Source organism: Solea solea, chromosome 2 (genome assembly GCF_958295425.1).
Source record: "Solea solea chromosome 2, fSolSol10.1, whole genome shotgun sequence".
NCBI lineage: Eukaryota > Metazoa > Chordata > Actinopteri > Pleuronectiformes > Soleidae > Solea > Solea solea.
The window spans coordinates 37,253,037-37,276,681 of NC_081135.1; the positions used below are offsets into that span (position 1 = coordinate 37,253,037).

The 23,645-nt window shown below is 40.3% G+C and overlaps 1 protein-coding gene across 5 annotated transcripts; it reads right to left on the reverse strand.

Moving 5' to 3' along the window:
* Positions 1–664: 664 nt before the first annotated feature.
* On the reverse strand, positions 665–23,564 carry mphosph8 (M-phase phosphoprotein 8). 5 transcript variants are annotated; one of them, XM_058614715.1, is made up of 14 exons: positions 23,264–23,554; positions 19,812–19,973; positions 18,022–19,065; positions 17,342–17,438; positions 16,960–17,220; positions 16,738–16,860; positions 16,302–16,390; positions 5,615–5,755; positions 4,579–4,665; positions 3,881–4,035; positions 3,633–3,784; positions 2,698–2,822; positions 1,679–1,762; positions 665–805 (listed from the first exon to the last, which is right to left on the reverse strand). In XM_058614715.1, the coding sequence occupies exons 1-14, from the start codon at positions 23,369–23,371 to the stop codon at positions 764–766; spliced, it is 2,670 nt and encodes an 889-aa protein (XP_058470698.1). In that variant the 5' UTR covers positions 23,372–23,554; the 3' UTR covers positions 665–763. The 5 variants fall into 5 exon arrangements, with proteins under 5 accessions (XP_058470698.1, XP_058470667.1, XP_058470675.1 ...); XM_058614684.1 differs by lacking the exons at positions 665–805; positions 1,679–1,762; positions 2,698–2,822; ... (2 more) ...; positions 4,579–4,665; positions 5,615–5,755 and adding exons at positions 6,392–10,509; positions 10,917–11,000; positions 11,350–13,663 and having other exon boundaries at positions 23,264–23,564; XM_058614692.1 differs by lacking the exons at positions 665–805; positions 1,679–1,762; positions 2,698–2,822; ... (2 more) ...; positions 4,579–4,665; positions 5,615–5,755 and adding exons at positions 6,392–10,509; positions 11,350–13,663 and having other exon boundaries at positions 23,264–23,564.
* Positions 23,565–23,645: the final 81 nt, after the last annotated feature.

Below are 23,645 nucleotides of genomic sequence, written 5' to 3' on the forward strand. Positions count from 1 at the left end.
ATCCTCTTTTTAAATAATCTCACATATTAACGTAAACAACTAAACCAATCAGAATGTCCTATGATGTATTCAGTTATTAACATCGCGGTAGAGAGCGCTCATGGGAACGCACCGTTAAATTGTCAATCGTATATTTGCGTCACCGTTGACGTGCGAGAACTTTCGTCACATTATTTTTGCTTGTGAAGGTCAGATACGACACGTCGTCCCAGGTGAGACGGTGTCCGTGTCAAAAATAAGGATAAACTGCTGAAGACAACACAACTAAAAGCACTGTCGACTGATTGATCGTGTTTGTTGTCGACGCACTGAGATGACGTAGTGTAGAGAACAGAAAACATCAGACTTTGTCCCAAAAATGTACATAAATAGTGGAAAACTCAGCAGATTCATTCCACACACACACACACAGCTAACATGTCCACACTAACAGGAGGCGGAGCTTAAGAGAGAGAAAAGGCAGTTTTTTTTCTTCATCTTCAATATGAGAAAAAAGAGGAGAAAAACTGCGACTAACTCCCGATGCAGAAGTATCGCACACAAGTGGACGAGTGACCCGAGAGTTTCTCGACCCCGTGACCTCCTCGTCTCGTCTCGATTCGTCGTCACTGTCGGTGAGAATTCCAAAAATCGTTTCTTTAAAGACGGCGGCGAGCTCAGCAGAGCATCTGTGACCGTCGCGTCTGTGCTGTGGTCTCAGTGTTTATTTGTGTGTTTTGTTTTGCTTTGGTGACTCGGGGGTTTGACCTTTGACCTCTGCCTGTCACTGCAGCTGGACTTTGTACGCACAGATGAGGAGTTTGACCTGAGGAGAGGAAAACATGACGATGAGAATCCAACACTGCTTCATTTCACCAATAATCATGATTTTGGTTATTTTAGATGGTAATACTGCACTACTATAGTTGTTTAGTCCACTAATGAAAATTATCAATTTTAACGACTTCTTTTATCCATGGAGCAAAGAAACTGGAAAAATAATATAATATTAATAAATAAATGATAAATAAAGCCCTATCAGGAAAAGTGCTTATAATTATTAATGTGCTTTTACAGAAGTAAACGGCAAATATTTAAAACCAAATACCGTTTAAATGACATGTAACTGGGCTAAAGTAAACATCACTTTTATCACCGTATTGATTTAAAGACCCAATAAATATCATGAGTTACAGAAATATGAACAACACACAAGGGTTAAAATGTTAATAAAATAAAGTAAAAGGTAATAAAATATTTAAATTTGGGTCAAAAAAGTGAGGATTTGAAGTTTTTAGATAGTAGGAGCTTTTATTTTGGTGGTCCAACGTGCTCCCTGTGATAATGAAATTAAAAAAATTGACATTTTGGTTTAAAATAAACATTAACATGGATTTTTCTTAATCTATAAATCCATGAAATATAAAAAACAGCAACAAAATCATTAAAAAATTATAAAACAACTTTTATTTGACGCTGCATGTTAAAAAAATTTGAACAATAGAGTTGTTCACTGGTGATCAGATCCAGTCTAGACGAGTTTTCGGGTCACTATATGGTTTTCCACTGAGATTAACTTTTATTTTCAAACATTGGACAAGATGGAGAATAATCCCTTAATCCCATCCTACTCCTACTACTGGATCATTTTACACTACGTCTTAAACGTTGTAGATTAAATGTGATAATACTCTGTTACCTTGGCCGTCGGTGCTTCTGCCAGACGAATGAAGAGTCTGTTAATCCCTGGGATTGGATTGAACGAGTAGATGAAGTGACTGTCCTGAAAGGTTCAAGATTAAATAAACAAACAAAGGAGAAAAAAAAAAGAGAATTAGAAAAACAAGCATTTTCAACTGGAAAAGTCCTTAAATCAGAGGCCACGCCACTCAGAAGTCATGCTTCATTTGATAAGAATGTTTTAGATTATACAGCATCATGATAATCTGGAATTATTTTGACTTTACAGCTGTAGAAGTGTCAAAAAAATAGCATTTAGCATCACGTCTGTGATTGGATGATGGTTGTTCCGCAGTCCTGAGGTTCTACTGTACTGACAAAGCTCTATTTCTCTGCTTTCTGGTATAGAAAACTACCTGGATGTCAATAAAATAGGAGAGGCTACGGGATGCATTCAATGACCCCGGTAAATTGCATCAATTTTAGGGGTCCACAGTGTTTTGACTTAAGAGGAGAAGGCTACAAGATGCATTTAATTACCCTGGTAAATTGCATCATTCTTAGTGGTCCACAGTGTCTTTTGAGCTTAGAGGAGAGGGTTACGAGATGCATTCAGGAAACCTTGTAAATTGTGACTGTAGTAGTTTGTTAATTTTCACAAATTAAAGTGAAATTCTGGATTACACTGTACATTTTTAAGATGGTTCTTTATTCATTCTGGTAACTTAATGTATATACTGTATAGTAAGATATACTGTAAGATAATTCTTAATAAAGGATTATCTTATCTTCCATCCATCCATTTTCTACCGCTTTATCCTCCACATGAGGTTCTCCACAAGGGGGTGCTGTGCCAATCTCAGCTGACATTAGGGTGAAAGGCGGAGGGTCACACCCCGGACACACCCAGTCCATAGTGTTTGAATTTTCTAGATATCGCAAGCGGTCTAGGAGTTACGCTGATGAGATGTACGCATGCCAGGTCAAAAAGTCTTGAGTCAATTTGTCTAAATTTGTGTGTGTTTAAAATAAACCCACCAGGAAGATGGGCAACTGGAACTTGTCGTTGAGAACCACGGCATGGACGCTGCAGGGTCCACACAGCCTGGCTATGACCTCGTTGTGGAAGTTGGCGTGGAAGATGAAGAGGAGGACTCCTGAGCCTGGAACCAGGAGGGAAGGGAAATGTAGAAATGGTATTAAATTAATTTGAATCCCACTTTCACAAAGACAGAAGAGAAGAGAGACAATAAGGCTAACGAAAATTAAAATAACAGTAAATCTTACTACTTTATCCTGATTCATTCAGATCCTTCAATATTTACTGATACGTTTTAGGCTTTTTTTAATCGTTTGTACATATGTTCATTATGTTTACAGTTTTTGTTTTACAGTGTGGTATTTGTTGCCTCATTCTTTTTGTCTAGTCTAGTTTTTATTTTTCTGTTTTTAAATAAAAATTCCTTCCTGCCCTTGACTGTCTCTTTAGTGCAAAAATGGCCAAAATAAACACATTGAATCTTAAACTGAGCAGCAACACACTCATACTACAGTGAGCAGAGAGGGATGCGAGATAAATGTCATCATAAAACATAAATTCTTAGCATCTGATACAATGTTAGCACACAAACTATTGCAACACTACACTGTGCAAGGCCACATCCAGACGAATACGGCACAAACTGTTGATAACATTGTACACGTTACAGATACAGTAACAGAAACAGAGACAGAGACAAAGTTTGTTCACGTGTTCAACGCCGTGTATGAAATCTCTACAGACACAACGCGTTCTAGTGATTTCTAGCATCTTTGATAGACTGACTTCACTCACTTTTCACTGACAGTAGTTTCGTAAAAACTGTCAAACTATCTCCAAACACAAAAACAATGAATGACAACGCAAGAACCCCGTCTCTGTGTGGACGGGCCTTTGGTCCTTTTTTTCTCCACACCCCTCCCTGCTGTTTTACCCTCTGGCTGAGGCTGAGCCTTGAAGGCAAACTCCATGGAGAAGTCTGGTCCTTCACAGAGTCTGTGACAGGCCAGAGGGAACACAGGCTCCAGCACCTGCAGGCGAGACTCAAAGTACCCTCTGATGGTGTCCTCGGCCACACTGGACAACCTGAAGGGGGACGGGGACAGGGACAGGGACAAAAGTGCTGTCAACAGGGAGGAGACGCACAGTTTAGCAGCAGCAGCAGCAGCAGCCGAGACTCACGTGTTGATGTGGTCCTTGATGAGGTCGCACACCATCAGGTTGTTGCCAAGCTTGGCGTAGTACATGGCGCTGTTCTTGTGCTTGGACAGGATGTTGCAGTCAGCTCCGTACTCCAGCAGGAGGCGCACAATGTCCGCGTTGCCTCTTTTACAAGCCTGAAGAAGAAAGTATTTTTTTTACAAACTTCAGGATGAAACAATGACACACGTCACACTAACGTCACGAGACACTGAGCGTTCCAGGGAGAACGTGAAGGGTCAACAAATCCGGGATTTATGGCTCTTTGAAGGGAGCCGTTCAAAAGACTCGGCTCATTCTTATATTTAGTTATTTTCTAGAAGCCAAACAAGGGGAAAAAACTCAGGAAAATAATCACTGGTTGTAATTATAAAAAGTAAGATTTGGATCAGAATCATTCAAACCGAACACATCACCAATATATATACTTTATTGGTGGAAGTTATGCTGAAATACTACTATTATTTTCATTTCCATGGCTTGTGTTTTCATTGTAAACCACATAATTCCACACAGTGGCGCCATATCCCCACACTGTGACAGTGAGTGACAGTGATGAACAAGGGAAATAAACAGCTTTTATCCAGTATTTCCTCAGGGAATAACGTGTACAGTCCCATATGGACGTGATGAACGATTTGCTACGTGACGTATTTGACGTACGTGTGAAATGCTGTTACCTTCATCAGCGCCGTCTCTCCGGTTAGTGCCTGAGCGTTAGCGTAGGAGCCGGCCTCCAGCAGGATCGCAACGGTGGTCAGGAAATTCTGACAAGAGGAGAGGGAATAAACGACAATGTGAGGAAAAATGAAGACTAAATATCGGCGCTGTAATGTAACAAAGTACAAATGCTTTGTTACAACATTCACAGATCTGTATTTTACTTTGTTATTTGTATTTCTAGCAACTTGTACATTTACTCCACTACCTCTTTGTTACTCGTTACTACCAAATAAAATCAGAAGAAGAAGAGTTGGTATTATGGTCTGTATTTATATAGAGCTTCTCTAGTCTTGATGAGCTGCTTCACACTACGGTTTTCACCCATTCACACATCTTTTATACCTCTAAAACCTAAGTACATTTTATATCAGAAAATTACTTTTGATTCAGTAAATGTCATATCCTTTAAATTTTCCTTAAGTAATATTATAAAAGGTTACTTCAACTTCTACTTAAGGCCTTTTCTGGTAACATAATTGTACTTTTACTTTTCCTATTTTTTTCTTTTTTATCCCTTTAGGGTACTTTATGCAACTTTCTGTACTTTATTTTTGACAGATAAGTTTATGAGTATTTTATTAGTATTTATCATTATTTAAAGATAAGTTTTATTTATTTATTTCTATACACAATTAAAAAAGAGTAAATAGGACAAACCAAAGCAAGCATTCAAACGTAAATATAACACTTGATTTGTTTCCCCTTTGTTATTTTTCAGAAATAAAGAATATCTTTTTATAAGTAAACTTAATAGTTTTCTTTTCATTCAGGTATTGAGTTAATAATTTGTGCCAAAAACTATTAGAAAAGTATGTTTATGTGAAATTTTTCACGTTTGTTTAGGTTTTCTGTGCCTTTAATATAAATCACATCACATTTATCTGTGTATGAAAAATTCTACAAACATGAAACTGACTTTTCAGTTTGATTTCAACACAAGTTAATGCACCAAAAAAACAAAAAAAAAAACAGTATTTGTGATTTCTTTCTTACCTTCTCAGCAGCGTGCATCAGCGCCGTGGAGCCGTTCTTCTGTCGCCCGTTCACCCTCACCCCCTTCTTTATCAGCAGCCTGAGGATGTCGTCCTGTCCTCCCGCCGCCGCCAGCATGGTCAGGGACATGCCGCTCACGTCCTGTGGACAAATGGACACACATACAAGGCTACAGTGTCATGGATAAAAGGGGGCGATAGAGTGTCGTCTCCCTTTACTTTCCTACGTTACAGGTGAAGGTGGAGAATCCCTGGAGCCATTTCCTCCGAAAGAAAAGTATCGAAAATAGGATAATATCTTGACGTTGATCATGATCAGGCGCCAAAGAAGTGTCCATGAAATCTTTTTTAAAGTTAGAGTTTAGAGTTTGCTTATTTAAGTAGGGTGCAAATCGCCAAAATGGACCCCAAAACTAAAAATGGCAGACTTCCTGTTGAGTTGAGGCCATGGTTTCTATTGACTTTTTTGTTCGTCTTAAACTTTAACATCTTCCCATAAAGTTTAGGGAAATTCGGTGGAAAGTTTGCCTCGGTTTTCACCTTAGGGGGGTGCTATCTATAGAGCCCTTGAGCAACGCACCGGTCAGGAACCTATGCCAATATCGCATTAACGTCAGACCTGACCTCCATGCTAAATTTCAAAAGTTTAAATGCACATTAACCCCCTCAAAAATGACCGCAAAGCCACGGATATAATAGTTATCTGAAGGATAACAATAGGTCCCTAAAAACAAAAGTTACGCACTAGATGCCTTTAATTACAACAAAATCCTCAACCTTTAAATCAAGGAACATTTTTATTGTTCAAGCAGAGGTTCCTTACAGTACTAGGTAAGAAGGATGAAGTGAAGGAAACATAATTACAACAGGGTGTGGAGTCATGTGCAACTTTATGTACAACAGTAAAGTAAAGAAAATCCATCACCTACTATATAAAAACAAAAGGAGAAACATTGCTTTGCAACATTGGATGGTAAAAATGATTTAGTGGCTCTCATTTGACCTTTCACACAAGAACTCTTCTCCCAAGTTATGAGTGAACTGAAAAACAGATCCAGTCCCACCGACACTGCAGAAAACTGATGCATATGAATGAATGAACACTGATTTCACTACAGCTGCTACTGAGGAAGAAAACTAAAGTTTCCTCTCTGATAAATGGCAACAGTGACGTCTGAAACTCTAAAATCACATCATTTCCTTTTCATTTAATTGCAGATAACAATCACATGTTGTCGATTGTTATTTCTCTGCCAACTGTCAATGACTAACAATTATTCTCATAATCGATTAATCTGATGATTATTTAAGTACTTTTTTTTGGTCCAAAAAACTCAAAATAATGACGTTCTTAAACGTCTCGTTTTATCCACGAACCAAAACATATTCAACTTTAATCATTTCTTTGTTTAACGGAGCAAAGAAACCAGAAAATATTGGAAAATCTGAAAATTTTAGTTGTCGATTAAAAATGAGGTTGTGGATTCATCGTTGTAGCCCCAAACTGCAGTGACTGAATATTTCAATTAATAAGTGCATTTTGTACATTATTTACTTTAAACCTTCAACAAGGTTTGCAGCTCAAAAAAGAAACGATAATACTCGGAAAACATCTGGCAATGCCTAACACTATGTGTTTCCTAAATCTATTGCAACTTTAATCGGCGTTTTTTTCCCTTTTGGATTATTAATTGCTGTCGTTAAAAATAAGGCTTCACTTTTACAAAGTATGGATTTACAAGCCGAAAATCCCCTAACAAGTTTGCCGTGATGTGTGCTAGACGCAATTGACACGATATATTTGAAGCAAATGATCAAAATGAGATGGTCAGGTGATTAAACGGACAAATGCAGTGTATATTACCTTAAATTAGAGTTCATTAAATACAATAAAGTACTACAAATGCTCTTTACATTTTTGTGTATAGTGATATAAAAATACAGCCCAACCTTTCAAACTTCTTGTTAATAAACATGGAATAAAACACACATGATTATATCATTCATCAACATTTGATTTAAGGGAGTCCCAGATGAAGGAAAAATATGCCACAAGTGCAGGCTGTCGGGGGGCGGGGGGGTTTGTCTACAACACACAGACATCTACAGGCTAAAGCAAAGTTATTTGGTTCACTTGGATCAGGCATTCAGGGAGAGCAAGTCAACGGACATCCTCCATCATCATCATCGTCGCCATACTGAAGGAACGAGGTGGAAAACATTTGCTGGTAGGTTTCGATTTGGTGAAATCCACAGAAAAAAATACTGAAAACTGTGCAGGCAGAGAGATTCACGTCCAAGTGCGTTCTGGAGGTAAGGAGCAGCGAGTAAAGATCCTTCTCTGTGGAATTGTCCACGTACTGAGGCTGGTAATGAGGCTTAATAACGGGTACAATTTTAACGGCTCATTGCTGTTGCTGTGAATATTGTGTTTGAACTAGGGCTGAAAAACATTACATTTCCCTTTAAAATTCCAACGTGAAAGCAATTAGCACATTGGGATCTAGGGGGATCTATCAACAGACAATATCATTTGTCTTATCCAGGGGTTTATTTTACGACGGCTGACTTTCCGGGCTTGGGACCGGCACTAACAGTACACTGGATTAATAGAGTGTCCACTTGATCCAATTAATGGGGAACCATGGGAATTGGGCACAGAGGTTGCTCATAGGTACAGCAATCCCAAAAGGTCATGGGGCCTGACGGGATTCTATCCGACAACCCTCCAATTACAAGTCACAATCTACTTTCACCAAGGCCATGGACTGCCAAAAGTAGTTTTTCTTACCTCTTCATTACATTTACGTACAACACGCCAAAGTTCTAAATGGCCGACGCCCTGTTGAGGTTGAGGCCTTGGTTACAGTAAACTTTTTTGTACGTCTTGGGCTGTAACACCTTCCCACCAAGTTTCGGGAAATTCGGTGGAACATGTCTCATGTGGCAATGCTCAATCACATTTGTAATTGTTAAAACACTGAATATTGAAATAAAACTGACCTAAAAATACATACGACTACAAATATAAAATCAGAATACCTGAAAGCAAATCGTAAATTAGACCCCCCCCCCAAGCCTTTCAGCCCTAGTTTGAACCTTGAGATTAAGTGCCACCGTGGCTACTGTGCGCCAATGATTTGTTGCAAATTAGGTTTGGCAAAAAAAGTTAGGTTTCCGTTGAACTACATGGTCACATATCAAAATTACAACAATTCCCATTGATAAGCTTTGATGATGTGACAAACTGACACCCCTGTATCACGGACTGTTACATTAGGTATACACGATCTAAACATATTAATAAACATTAATAACTGCTTTTTAGGAGTCCGAGCTACAGTACAAACATCCTTAACTCCACTCATTTAGCATATATTCATGCAACAGTACACCAACAGCTTAGTCTGGTAGACTAGTTTCTAAGTACTTCAAGATGGCAGGCCGAGTCGGAAAAGATCCATACGCCTGCCGGGATTAGCGTTTGTATTCCACTACAGTTCACATCTACTGAATTTTTAAACCCCATGTGATTTGAGGTCATAGCCACAGTGCTCAAACACTTCCAAAGTGTCACGATCACCAAGTGCTTTCCAGTGTGTCCACTGAAAAGGGACATTTACAGCGACAGATAAACAGGACCATCCCAATCTGTGTTTGAAGTAAGAGTCTCGGGTTCTCGTTCTCCAGTTTCTTTGGCGGCAACCACATGCCCTTTTCTTTTCAATGACTGGATTGAGTTATGGACAAAATACTTGACTTCCCTCCATGTCCTGCTGCTCAAGGCAGGCTCAGCAGCTAAACATGCATCACAATCCTTTTTGCCAGGCACCTTGGACAGTTTACTGAAGTCTCCGAACTGGCGCCTCACTGCCGCCTGCTCCTCCTCGCTCCATAATCTCTTGTTTCGCTTCGGACGCTTGGCACTCTCTGCGGTGGATATGGGCGAACTTTCCTGTGCCATGGGTGCTCTATCAGGGACACTGGGTCCAAGGATTGTTGGGACAACCTGGGCAGTTGTGGGGATACTAGGTGGGCTTGTGGGATAAGCTGGTGAGCCTGTGTGGTTCAGTGCTGTGAAGGAAGAAACGACTGGCCTACTTCGGTCATTTAGTGAGGAGAATGCCGGCATCATTGATGCACTTGGGGTATTTAGTGTCGTGTATGTAGGAATCATTGAGGTAACTGGAGCATTCAGTGAGCTGAAAGCAGGAATCATCGGTAGACCTGCAGTATCGTGTGGCGTGTACACAGAAGACATAACCGCCATATTCTGTGTAAATGAAGAAGACATTGGCAGCAGGTGGTTGTTCTCCGAAGTGTACGGAGGAGGCATAAGTGCATTTGTAGTGTTGTGTGGGGTAAACGTAGGAACTACTTGTGTATCAGTAGCATTCAGTGGCGTGAAAGAGGAAATTAATGACTGACTCGAATGGAGGATATTTGAACTAGTGGAACACAAGGATGCATAGCTTGTGGTCATTTCATGGGGGAACGGCGGTGACGAGTCTCTCATGTTTGTTGGAGGTGCCATTGTCACAAGGCAGTTTGAATTAAAGTCATCTGGATTTACTGTCGTCAAAGAACAGACGACATTGGTGTCCTCCAAATCTTGCTTGATGGTTTGGACTTCAGGACTTGTAGGACTCTTTGGATTCCCTTCAGACTTCCCTTGGTTTATTCTCCTCCGTAATGTCTGTAGTGTGTTGTGTACATAGTTTTTGACGTCTGTCCATGATCTTTCACTAAGATTTGGCTCAGCAGCTATGCAAGCGTTGCACTGCTTTTTGCCCGGAACCTTCATGTTTGTGATGTAGTCATTCAAGTAACGCCTGACTGCAGCTTGCTCCTCCTCACTCCAGGGTTTTCTCTTTAAAGGGGTCTTCTGTGTGGTTCCTAAAAGCACGTAAAAAAACATGTTTATACAAGAGAAGCAAGATCTTGTTTTGAATAACAAAATAGTTGGCAGTTCATTGGAAATGCTGAACTTTTTTTTGTCAGTTGCTAATAAAACCTCAAGAACAATCAAGTTCATAACCCCAGAATCAGTGAGTCCACAGGTCGGCATGACATCAATGTCATCCTTCCAAGTACAGAATTGTATGTACAGAGACTTTTGCTGTGTTTCCATTGAGAGGAATGGTTTGGTTTGGTACAATAGGGACATATTTTCTTTCTATTACCATTAGGAATACAGTACCAGCCCCAACCGTTCCATTTTTATTGGGTTTGTATTCTGGCTGTCTTTCTCTTCAACGCCCAGTCTATTGTCATACAAAGCTTGACTTCTTGTTGAGACAAACCTGTTTTGTTGCGTTTGTTGCCGTCGTTTGTTGACACGCTACCTATCTCACAGATGCGGCCATCAGGAACAGCCCACACCACATCTAAAAAGTTACACAGGTACTTTACTTGGTAAAACTGCAGGGTTTCACCATTTCAAACTGTACTATACCACACCAAACTGTAGAAACACAGCTCATGTGATCAGCCATGCGAGACATTGGCGACCACACAGATCGCACACTTTGACTGTGCATGATCCAGGTAAGACCATATATTAGAAAAGATTGTGGGATTCAGTACGCATTTGTGTTCTAGTATGAATGAAACCAAGGGGAGCTAATCTCTAGGCAGAAGGCGTAAACTTTGAGATTTTTTTGTTTGTAATTTCAAATGCTTACTATACTTTGAGGACAAATCCAACATTTAGTATCAAAGAAAAACAATACTCACCATCATTTGAGGTGGTAGGTGAACTTGATGGCAGTGTGGGTTCCATCTTGATCAGTTCTTTGCTCAGTTCTTCAAGCTGTGAAGCGTTTTCAGACAGCCTGTAACACTCCTGACTGTTCAATCCGACTAGCTGGGCTACCTGGTCCAGTTCACATTCATTTAGGCTCAGCAGCTGCCAACAGGTGGCAACTTGTTCTCTTATTGATGAGGACAGAAGTGTGTCCGGGTTTTTAACTCCACATTCCACAGCAGCTCGGCGGAAACAATCCAATCCTCTGATGAAGGACGGACCTTCGTTGCGGGCAAACAGGTATGGATTTGTTGTCGACACACCCACCTGGTGTCGCTTTTCAATAAGTAAGTCAATCGACAGCACCATCTTTTCTGTGAGCAGAACCAGCATGTTCCTTCCAAACTGACCTTCAAGTTCTAACCTTGTGAAAAAGGCACGCAGTTCCAGCTCTAATTTTGTGCTTTTCCTGATATGCTCTGCAGATAGCACAGATGTTGCGTTACTCTTCCTGCAGTTGTAAGTTTGCAAAAGCAATCGCCCTATGTTTCCTACCCGTCCTCTGTTGAAAAGACAAACATCTGCTAGTGTGGCTTCGCTGAGCTTTTTCCATGTTGACAAAGAAGGACTTTCTTTCAGATCCTTCCTGGCTTCGTCTTCTTCTTTTGCGATAAAACGGTGTAGTTTCATTAAATCTTCTGTCAAAGTTGATACGTCAACCTTTTTTATTTCCGGCTTTACAGATGATGCAAGAGCTTTGCGAGAAAAACACTCACTCCATTTTGTATCAAGAAGGTGAATGAACTTTTTAACTTCACTTTCACTCTCACTGTCCTCGGTCATGCGACTTTCCCCAAATGCAATTTCTGCAGCTCGTTTCAACGAGTAGCCAATCTTTGAGACGAGAGAGACCGTTTTAAACTTGTTGGAGCCAGGATCAAATCCGCTCGCCTTTTTGGCCCCTTCAACAGCCAATTCAAATTTGGATGGTTGGCATATTTCATGCAGATACTTAACACTATTGTCAAGCTCGTTAACAGCAACAATAAATCTACCCAGTTCCCTCATCTTTTGTGCAATGTAAGCAAACTGAGACTTGTCATGGTCGTACTTTACAGCCAAGGCGTTGCCATATTTGCAAATAAGTGGGTCGTTTCTGATATGCCTCGAGATGTCATCCTGATGCATGATATGGACAATTTCCTCGCAGCCTCCAGTTAAGAATTCCGACATTGGAAGCAACCGGGAGGCAGCAGAGTGGACTCTATTTGTCCCTTCAGAAGGTTTCTGGTCGCCCTTTCTGGCCTTACATGCTCGTTCATGTCTCCATAAGTCAGTTTTGCGATAAAAAGCAAAGCAGTGCTGGCAGGGCAGGAAGTCACGGACAGATATGGCAGGATTTTTCACCTGTTTCTTGGTCACAATTTCCCCTTCGCCACTTTTAAGAACCTGGCAATTGTGCTCATAATCTCCTTTATTGCGAATTTGGTCAAGCAAAGTCTGCCTGAGTTTGGAACCTTTGGGGAAGTGTATTGCATGGGCGACGTCTGTTTCCAAAGCGTGTTTCTTTTCCAAGTGCTTTGTAAGTTGGGTGAAAGCCATTTGGCAATATAAACAGAAGTGCTTTTTGGGCGGCTCTTTTTTCTCTTCATCTTCTGGGCAAGGCGTTAAGTTGAGGACTTTTTTACAAGTCCTTTGACTAGATCGTGTCGGTTCTTTCTTCTCGAAGGTTTTCCTACAGCGGCGAAGTTGCCTTTTAGAGGTCTCCTTTGTGCCCAGCTCAGAACTATCTAGATCTTTACTATCTAAATGACCAGCAACCACATCGTCCATTTCATCGTTTGACTCATCGGGGGAACACAGTTCGTCAGTTATGCCCGTTAGCTCCGTTTTATCGTGCTCCATTGTCAAAATCCATTCTGCGTCCAAACTCATTTCACCTGATAAGCCGCCCTTTGTGTCGGCCAACATCTCATCTTCCTCCGATTGCCTTTGGTCCTTATATCCTTCACTATTCTGCTTGACGGCTGAATTACAAGCAGTGTTCCCATCATTCCGGACGTTTTTATAGTCACTCAGTATCATCTGCTTTGAGTTGACATCGTCGGGGTAGCATGCCATCCCTTCAACCTTATCCTTAAGACAATCCAAATGCTGGAGTATATTATCTTCTATTCTTGTCGTTCCCTCTTGATTCCTTGCATTGTCAAAGTTAGAAGTCAACCTAAGAGCATCACTCAAACTCGTCTCTTCAATCAAGCTCCTCTCTCCTTCAAATGACCCCTTGCCACCAATAGTACATGCCTGTAAAAGAACAAGTATATGTAAGACTCATCACCAAAACAAACCCAATGAATAATTTGATTACGTGAAGACACAGTAATTAGGAAACAAATGCTGAAAGTACAAATTTTGTTTGGATTTTAGTTAACTTAACTGGTGATGATAAGTCAAGAAACTACTTTTGGTATTGCCTTGTCAAAAATCCCTCGACATTTTAACACATCTGCACCTTGGCCATGCCCCCACCAAGATCCAGACTCATTCAAACAGTAGTCAACGTGATGGCCACACATCACTATTTAGCCCAACACAAAAGCTGACACCTCTCACAACTCGGTACAAAAACGACATGTGACCCATTTGAGAACAGTTAATGGCTTTATTGGATCAAGCAGCGTTTTGACATTGTGTACGTCTACTCGTAGGTATGTGTAGTCATGAGGTGTTGGATGAAATGCTACATGGAGGGAACATAATATGCACTAGACTTTACTCTTGATGTTGTATACAAAAGGATTAATTAGCAAAAAAACAAAAAAATTGTCACAAATTATCTTCAATGTGGCTGAAAATTTAACAGAGTGTGGGATCAGGCCAGATACAGGTGCACAAAACATGAGGACACTTTGGTGCTCCATCACACAAATAACATTTTTTTTGTTTAAATGTTTAAATGAGTAGTTAATGAAAGATAAAAGACAAAAAAGTGCTAAATATATAAGTGTTACTAGTGCATGTTGTGTTATGACTGTGATGGTGACACATATTCTGAGCGCATATGCAGTTTGTACCTGCTTCAAATGCTTTAATCTTGTCCCGTTGACTTCATGTTTTCAACGTCTTCATCCAGTGTTTGGGTCACTGCAAGGAAAAATTAACACAGTCTCTCTTGTGCAAACATTACAATGAATAATTTGATATTCAAAATAATACAGGATAGTAATACACTCTCTCCATGGTTCCAAAACACTGGATTGGGGACTTTTTTTGGTTCCCTGTTTAAAATTGCCCCTTTTCCAACTATGGTCCCAGCTCGCTTCGCCTTGATTTAGGTTGGTTTCCCACTACAATAGTACCTACTCAACGTGGGCGGAGTCATCACTGCATGGCTGCATGAAACTGAGGTACCTGCCTTTGTTTTACACGTGACACACACACAAACAAGTGACTAGTGACTTGTAAAGCAGTTGTTTTCAGTGTAACTGAATCATTAGAATCAATTCATTAAAACTATTTGTTCTGTACTTCCTTCGTGACTGGAGTAAGACTGAAATACAGCGGTAGGGTTTGTGATGTCGCTCGTGATCGCTAAATAAACCAGACTCCTTTGTTAAATATCGAGATTTTAGACATTTCCCTTGTAATTGTTGGAGATTAACCCACGTTTTTTAGGATCGTTAAGTCTTTTTAACTGATCTACAGTTCGGCATTGTTCTGCTTGATTGCGGTCGGACATCTCTTCCTGTGACGGCGCTCTGACCAATCAGTGGCCGGCAGTCTGGCACCGTCACGCACAGAGAGGCACTAAAAAAATACCAGGTACTATTGCAAGGGGAAACCCAAAATAAGTTGAGTGGAGCTGGTGGAAACGCACCATAAGTAACACACATGAAATGTAGTTTAGATTGGAAAAGATTTGTTTACCATTTCAAAATGAATACAGATATGGCTGTAGATTAAGTCGTTACATGATACACAAATCTGGGTCACGATAGTTTGACATCTTTAAAAAATGATGTTTGGGAAACACTGCACTCACTGGCATGCACAAAAAAAAGACTCTAAACATCCCCCCTATACAAACTGAAAAATATAATTAGCCAATTATAATTCTGATTAGAAAAGACAACTTTAATCTGTTTTACCAAAATAAAAAAAAACAACAAAAAACTTATATATATATATACATATATATATATATATATATATATATATATAAATAAATCTATATATTCTGCCCAAGTTGAAACAATAGAGCTCAGCTTTGGTATGAGCTAGAAAAAATAACCCACTTAATCTTGTAAAATATATCTAACGTTACGACAGAAGAATTTATATTTCAATTAAGTTATTTATATAAATAAAAAGGAGGTCACACTCTTACCTTAGTCGGCTGCAGAAGGCGACGGCGCTCGAAGACGTGAAAAACATCTTGAACTGATGCATCATTCGCAGACGTTCACGGCAAAGTTTGTTGATGAAGATATTCCTCTTGTGACAGAACAGGCTTTTCATTTCTGAATAATGTGTGGGTTATTTTTTATAAGATCCCCTGAACATAGTCGCCAACACCATGTATTTGTATTAAGTCAGTAAAATATGTCTGTTGTGGAGACAAAACCCCAATATTTATGTCAAATACTGTTCAAACATTATAATGTTCCTCATCTGTCCGAAATTTTAGGGTTGTTTATCGCATGTCATCGTGGGTGTGATGGTGTCTGTGTTAAAATAAATAAATGAATTTATAAATAGATAGATAAGAGTTCACACTTCCACTCACACTAGCACACACATTGGGGCAACCAAGGTGCAAACTGTAAAAACCAGGATTTTTTCTTTTGTCTTAAAAGACCAAAAACCTTGAGATTCAATCAAAAAAAGTCTAAATAAAAAAAGAAATATAAAACAGAATCAAAAACATTCCGACATGACTTACCTCCTGGTCCAGATTGTAGTCCTCTTTGGAGTTGAGTGCCAGTTTTACTGCCATGTAATCTCCGCACTTCACAGCGTCCCGCAACTCACCTGACGTAAAAGTAGAGCCAAACCAAACCAAACTGTGGTGAGGGACACTGAAATTATCTTTAAAATCACTCATAATACACAAGGTTACGTAGAAAAAATAACCAACAGCACAAAAATCCTTCATGGTTTGAGAATATGGGCCAAATTGAACAGCTGTTGGATTAAAAATTCAAAAATGGAGTCATTGGTTACATCCATAACTCAGGTTAAAATAGTTCTGGTAACCATCAGATCTTTCCTTCAGCAGTCACTGAGCTTCTAAATAAATGAGTTTTAAGTTTACTTTTAAGAACTCCCAGGTTTGTCCAGCCTAAAATGATGGAGTGAAGCCCCGTAGAAACACTCACTTGGTGACAGTGGTGGACCCGACAGGATCTCATCCTCCCCGTTCAGATGTTTCTGGAAGTCGTCCAGAGTCATCCAGTCCAGGTTGAGGTCCATCCCGAGACTCAGTGTAGCCTGACCCTTTTCTGTCAAACACACAGAAGATAGAGACGAAATCTTCAGCACAGGTTTGCGTAGAAACACAAGAGGGAAAGTTGAGATGTTTATTGTGTTGGGGTACGCACCAGATTTGTCAGCGCCCTCCAGTGTCTCCTGCGTCTCCTGATTTTCCTCACACGCCATGAAGAGCCTGGGCTCGCTGTCCTCTCTCCTCTTCTTCTTGTCGTCCGTCGGCGTCCTCTTCTCCCAGCTGGGTCTCTGCGGCTCCTCCTGCCTCTCCCGTCGCTCCCGTGAATCCTCTCCGGCTCTTGGTTTTACCGCAGTTTCTTCTGCCTCCCTCTCGTCGCTGTCCAGGCTGAAGCCATAGCTCTGGCTGGGCCTGGAGGCTGAAGAGGAGCAGAAGAACACCGTTGTTTTAAGTATCTTCACGTCACTCTTTCAACTTGAGCTCACCCGTCCATCCATATTTAGATCTTTCTATCGTGTTAATGTGTGTGTCGTTCGTACCGTCAGACTGCTTGGTCCTCTCCGTCTTCTCGGACTCTGGCTTCTGAGCTGGAGACTCTTTGGACACCTTTGGAATCTTCTCGATTTTCCCAATGACCTGATGTTGGCAAAGAGACGGAAATGATCAACAACACCGTTAATATCAATTATAGTTTAAGAGAAAAGTGAGCGGCACAAATGTTCTCCAGGAAAAATGACAGGAGAGGAGGGTGAATAACATTTTCCCAGCTTCTTAAAAGTAAATATTTTCTGGTTCCTTTGCTGCACATAACAAAGAAATCCTTATAACTGAATTATTTTTGGTTTGTAGACACAAACAAGACGTTTGAGAACGTCATCGTTTCCAGGTTTAAAGGAAACAAATGGCACTTTTCCACTATACTACAGTCGTCTCTAAACGGTTTGGGTTGCTTTCCATGACATCGTAGTTACCTCCTCGACGTGGGCGGAGTCATCGTACCATGGCGGTACAACACAAACACACAAACTAGTGACTTGTAAAGCAGTTGTTTTGGTTGTAACTGAATCATTAGAACGAGTCCAGACCATTTTCCGGTCCAAACAACTCCCTGATTAGTGGAGAAAAGTCATTGTGATGTGCGAGAACATGTGAGAAGGTGTGAGATTGCGTGTGAGAACGTACGCATGAGAGTGTGTGAGAACGTGTGAGAACCACGTACCTTAGTTGGTTTAGTGACGCTCTTCTCCGGCACGGGCTGCCGTCGAGGAGCTCGATCCTTGGCCTCACAGTTGAGCAGGAACTTCTCAAACAGGTTAGCGGAGCCCGGGCTGTCCTTGGAGCTCGCCACCTCCTCTTTGGCCACCTCGTCCTCCTTCACCTTTGTGGTGCTGCTGCTGCTGCTGCTGCTGACGACTGCGGGGACAGAAGATGCGGAGGACGACGTGGACGAGGAGGACGCCGCCACTTTGGCGGGCGTCGACGTGCTCTCCTGCCCTTTGCTTTTCACCTTCTTGTGCAAGGCGGAGCTGTCGCTGGAATCCGAGTGTGGGGCGCTCTCCTCTTTGCCCTTTGACGTGAGGCTCTTCAGTTTCTGGAGGCTGCTTTCCTTCAGCCCGACGTCTGTTTTCTTGACCTTTTTGTCAAAAAAGATGTCCTTGATGCCCTGCAGCTTTACTTCCCACTTCCCCCTCTTCTCTTTGGACTTATCGTCTAAGCGGACCTTGTCAAATGACTTCACGGCGTCTCTTGACGCAGAGTCGTCCACCTGGGGCTCTGACGGACCCTCACTCAGGTCGTCCTCCAGAGGAGCGGCGGCCTCATCTTCAGAGGTTTCAATCTTCTTGTCCTTCTTCCCTTTCTTCTTCTTCCCCTCCTCTGCCTTCTCTTTCTTATCCTTCTTTACCTCTTTCCCCTTTTCCTTCCTCTGCTTCTTGGAGGGCACCGGCTCGTCGTCCTCCTCTTCAGAGTCCATCAGCCGTTTTTTCAGATCGGCCTTTTTCTCCTTGGCGGGCGAGGGTGGAGTGGGGACCTTCTCCTCCTCTTCTTCATCGCTCTCCGGAGCAGGCTGAGGCCTGACCTCCTCCTTCCGTTTCTCTTTCTTCTTCTTCTTCTTATCCTTCTCCTTCTCCTTTGGAGGAGATTCATCCTCTTCCCGGATCTTTTTCTTCTTCTTCTTCTTGACGGGCAACGGAGCCGGGCGGTCTTTGTCACTGTCGCTCTCCGAGTCGGCGTCAAACACCTCGGTCTTCACGGGCAGCGGTTTCTAGAAGAAAGAAAGGAAAAATCTGATTTTTACACAACGTCTTTGCTTTTTTCCCCAAGATCTGATGATCAGTTTCTCTTTGAAAACAGCTTTCTGTCAAACAAACATGTACAGCCCTGAAATCACTGGGATATCTGTAAACTTTCAGAAAATGTGCACAAATACAGAGAGACACATAAACTAATGTGATAAAAAACATATTTTTAACATTAAAAGTCACATTCTGAATGAATAAAATTAATGTTTTCTTTATTTCGCTTTGTTTCGTTCTTCAAAATATAAATAGTTCAACATCCATTTCTGCAAAATCAATGACCGAAAAATAAATAAGGCTGAAGCTCAAGGCTTAATCAAATATAACCCAGAATTTCAACAACAATCGCACAAAACCAAACTAAAAATGTTGAAAAGCAACAAACAAAACAGACAAAAAACCAAAAACAATAGTATTTTCCTTAATTTAAACAATAACTGTTAATTATTTTGCCCTTTAAGGCTTTTCTGGAACTTAATAGACAATTTTAACTCAACTCTGAGCTCGTTCTAACACTTAAACACATCTGTTCTCACGTGACAACGTCCAAATATAAACATTTTATGATGTGATAATATTTCTAACATTTATATATGGAAATCTTTGAAATATAGGATACTAGTGTGGACAACAGGTGTATCCACACGCAGACTTCCCACATTTTAAACTAAACCAGAGAAGTGTGTGGATGTGGATGTAGCTTCAGACTCACCACGATCTTCTTGGCCTCCGCTTCCTTCTTGGCCTTTGCTTCGACGATGTTTCTCTTAAAGGCTAAAAGGACTTCGTGACAGTCCTCCAGATGAGCCTCTGGCTCCCACGTGTCGTCGTCAGAGCAGTAGTTCTTCCAGCGAACCCTGTAGAGAACTTCACCCTGAAAACAGAGAGCGAGAGAGAAGATTTAGACGGATGAAGCTCAGGTTTCAGCGCCACCATGCGACATTTTTGTGATGATCACTAAATTGCGAGACAATTACATCACAATACGTCAGGAAATCTGTCCAACTTAAAAGTGCAGGATTTCTCTATTTATTCACGGGATTGACGATCAATTTAGAGTCGACGACGTATCACCAAACTGATAGTTTGACACACTCCTAAAAGGTAATACATGGAATTGACAACATTACATTAATTACAAAAAAGGTCACTTCATTTTTATTTAGAGTCAACGTTGTCTCTTCTAACGCGCGTAAATGTCCTTCAATTTCAAGATATAAAGCAGGTATTATCTGAAATGAAAGGTAATAAGTGTATTAGTGTACTAATCACACAATTAATCGATTATTAATCGATTACTAGATTAACCGACAACTATTTTGATAATCAATGAATTCTCACATGTGAGTATTTTCTTGTTTATTTACATTTTCTGATATTACGAACGAATATGAACAAATCGGTCGAATATTCAACAGACTAATTGATCGTGTAAATAATTGTTAGCTGTGGTTCTAAAGCGTATATGTTAAGATCATGTAACACAGATCAAAAACAGTAGATTCTATTTTAGTGTCTTTACAGCGTGTCGTCACTCTCACTCTTTGAGAAGAACAAACATCTCAAAAGAAAACTTTATTAATCTTTATTCAAAGATTTTAAATAAATGTCTATTTTTTTTTTTTTACATCATTCTCATTTCTATTCCAAAAACACTTAACACACTTTAAAATGATTAGTGTGATATTTGCGCAGATCTGTGAGAAACAAATATTTTTTCAGTCTGTAGAGTAAGATGTGTATGGAATAATTAATTCACAATGTGAACAGCAGCTTTATATCCACATATATCACCTGGGCCAGGATAAAGAAAATAAATACACACATATTATTTATCAGAAATATCACCCAGCCTTACAGAAATATTAAGTTTGAATTATATCATGTTATATATCGATTTTCTTTCCCATATTGCCCAGCTTTAGCTCGAGTTAGCTGCAGCTCTAAACGCAGCTTTATTCCATGTTTTCTTTCTGTGTAAAAAGACACAAACATGGGTTTTGTAGACAGGGTTTTTGTTTCCAGGAACATGAAAAACACAAACTGTCTGAACTTGCAAAAGACTTGCAATTAATGTAATTGCTGTGACATTTCGGAGCTAAAGCGCTGACGATGAAAACGGGTTTTGTAGTCGATATTGTTTTTGTTATTAAATATATTATGGATCGTTAGGGTTTTATTTTTGAAAGTAACTGTAAAAAAAAAAAAAACTATGGGAGTTAAATAAAGGGTTTTATACACAGCAACATTGAATTGTCTCTGTATATCTTTTACGTTATTGGAAGAGACAACAAAAAGTTCAAGAAGGAACCGTACTGACTTCAATATCTTCACCTGAACACATAAAATACAAGTTTTTAAGCCTAAATACAAACGACACAATATAAGAAATGAATAATCAAGTAAGTGCATCTCTAACATGTGTTAAAGTATCGCCATTATATCTCAATGTGCTGGGCAGACGAGGTTAAATCAATTTGTTGAAAGCTCAAATGTCTAAATTACAGAATTCACAGTAAAGTGACACAGGAATGTGTAATTAGCGCCATTTTTACAAGGATTATATCTGAAGAGATATTGAGTTGAATTTATGACTCGGACATGCATTTGCATTATTATGTATCCATTCACGACGTCACAGATCCATATATATTCATGCTTTAGTGCACATTCTGCATTCCTACCAACCACTGACTGCTGTACACATTGATTTTTCTGCTATTATTTTGCATTTTTGACCGTCTTCAAAGGTCACATCATCTTCTGTCGATTCTCTTCCCGATTTTCTTTTTTTTCCCCGGGTATTTGTTTTATCTGCATATGCAGGGGAGTATTAGTGCTTACTATTAGGACAAGTATGTTATGAATTTGGTTTTAAACTTAGTTTTAAGACTATTAGTACATACTATTCGCTTCATAGTTGATTTAAAAAAGTGTACTTTAGACAGGGAAGTAAGAAAAATCACATATTAGTGCATCCTATGAGTACAAGTACCTTGCTACTTCGGTTTGAAAAGTCTTATTTGTGCATTGATCTGCAAATTCACAGGGGAAATGAGAAAAATAAACTGCTAATTTGTGCTAATACTGCAAATATGTTATTATTTAGACTTTATACTTGTCTTAGAAGGTCCAATTTAGACATGTGTTTCTGTATATGCCCCAGAATGTAATACAAATTAAGTATTAGTGCATAAGTTAGTAAGTTCAGTTTAAAAAGTGTACTTTAGAAAAGTTCTTTGCAAATTTGCTTTAAGGGCATACCGTTAATGCAAATATGTTATTATTTAGGCTTCATACTTGATTCAAAGTCTAATTTAGACATTTTTAGTCTGTATATGCACCGGGAAGTAAGAAAAAAACAAGTATTAGTGCATCCTATTAGAACAGGTATACTGCTAGTTAGGATAAGTTTAGTAGTTTAGGTCTAATTTGCAAATTTCCCTGCAAATTCACAGGAAAATAAGACAATCAAAATGTTTGTGGGCTCTAACACTGAAAATGTGTCAATAACTACGATTTATACTGCATTAAAAACAGATACATTTATACATTTCTCTGTAAATACACGATTAGTGCAAGCCATGAGTATAGTGTATTAATAATTCCTCTAAATATGTTGATATTAAAGGTCCAGGTTGGACAGTTTATGCTCAGGGAACTCATAAAAAATAGGTTATTGACTTTGTTCAGCCGCGAGGCTACAATAACACGAGCAAACGTCAGTGTATTCGCAGTACTGTTGATTTATATATTTTAAATCAGTGATTAGAGATTCGTCTTTTATATTAAAAAGGTAATAGTGGCGTAAACAGCGTCCTTCCTTTTTTGGCCTCAGCAGACGCAGAGAGGAGCGGACATCATGGGAGAAGTTATGCAGAAAAAAAAAACGATGCTACGAAAATATGGACGAGCCACAACAAAACAAAAGGAGGCACCGCTTTGACAAAATATCCACGTAAATGCACCAACTTTAATGAAACGCACGCGTTTTTAGCCTCATTAAAGTGTGTGGACGTGCACTCGTACGTGGGCAATGCGTCGTGAAGCCAGTGAAGTCTGTGCCAGAGCCAGAGCCGGAGCCATGTCTGCGGGCTGCCAAACTAGCCAGGCGGCGGCTACGTAGCACGTAGCATGTAGCACTTAGCATGTAGCTGGGTTTACCTGCTCCTCGCGCATGTCGATGATCCGCTCCACTTCGTACACGTCCTCCTCCTCGTCCTGCTCGCTGTCCGCGGGCTCCACTTTATCGGCGGCGTCGGCGGCGGCCATGGCTGCTGCTGCGGCTCGGTGCTGGTTCCGAAAAGAACGGGTCTGGTTTTTTTTCGTCTGCGGTGTGTTGTTCGTCCACACACACACACATACACAGAGGTAGGTACGGGTGGTATTAACGTGAAACCCGGCCAACCCCTCTCTGACTGCGGCTCCGAGGAGGAGGAGATGAACCGAGTGCACAACAGTTACCGCCCGCTCCCACCGCGCTGCGTTCACGTACCGCGGCCGAACTCGTAATCTGGAGTTTTCTATTTTAAAAATGAACACATCG

Excerpts from the sequence above, each read along its gene's own strand:
- mphosph8 (XM_058614684.1), bottom strand. The coding sequence starts at position 23,371 with ATGGCCGCCGCCGACGCCGCCGATAAAGTGGAGCCCGCGGACAGCGAG. Across the intron at positions 19,974-23,263 it reads TCGACATGCGCGAGGAGCAG|GGTGAAGTTCTCTACAGGGT; the intron begins GTAAACCCAGCT and ends CTCTGTTTTCAG. Across the intron at positions 19,066-19,811 it reads CGGAGGCCAAGAAGATCGTG|AAACCGCTGCCCGTGAAGAC; the intron begins GTGAGTCTGAAG and ends TCTTTCTTCTAG.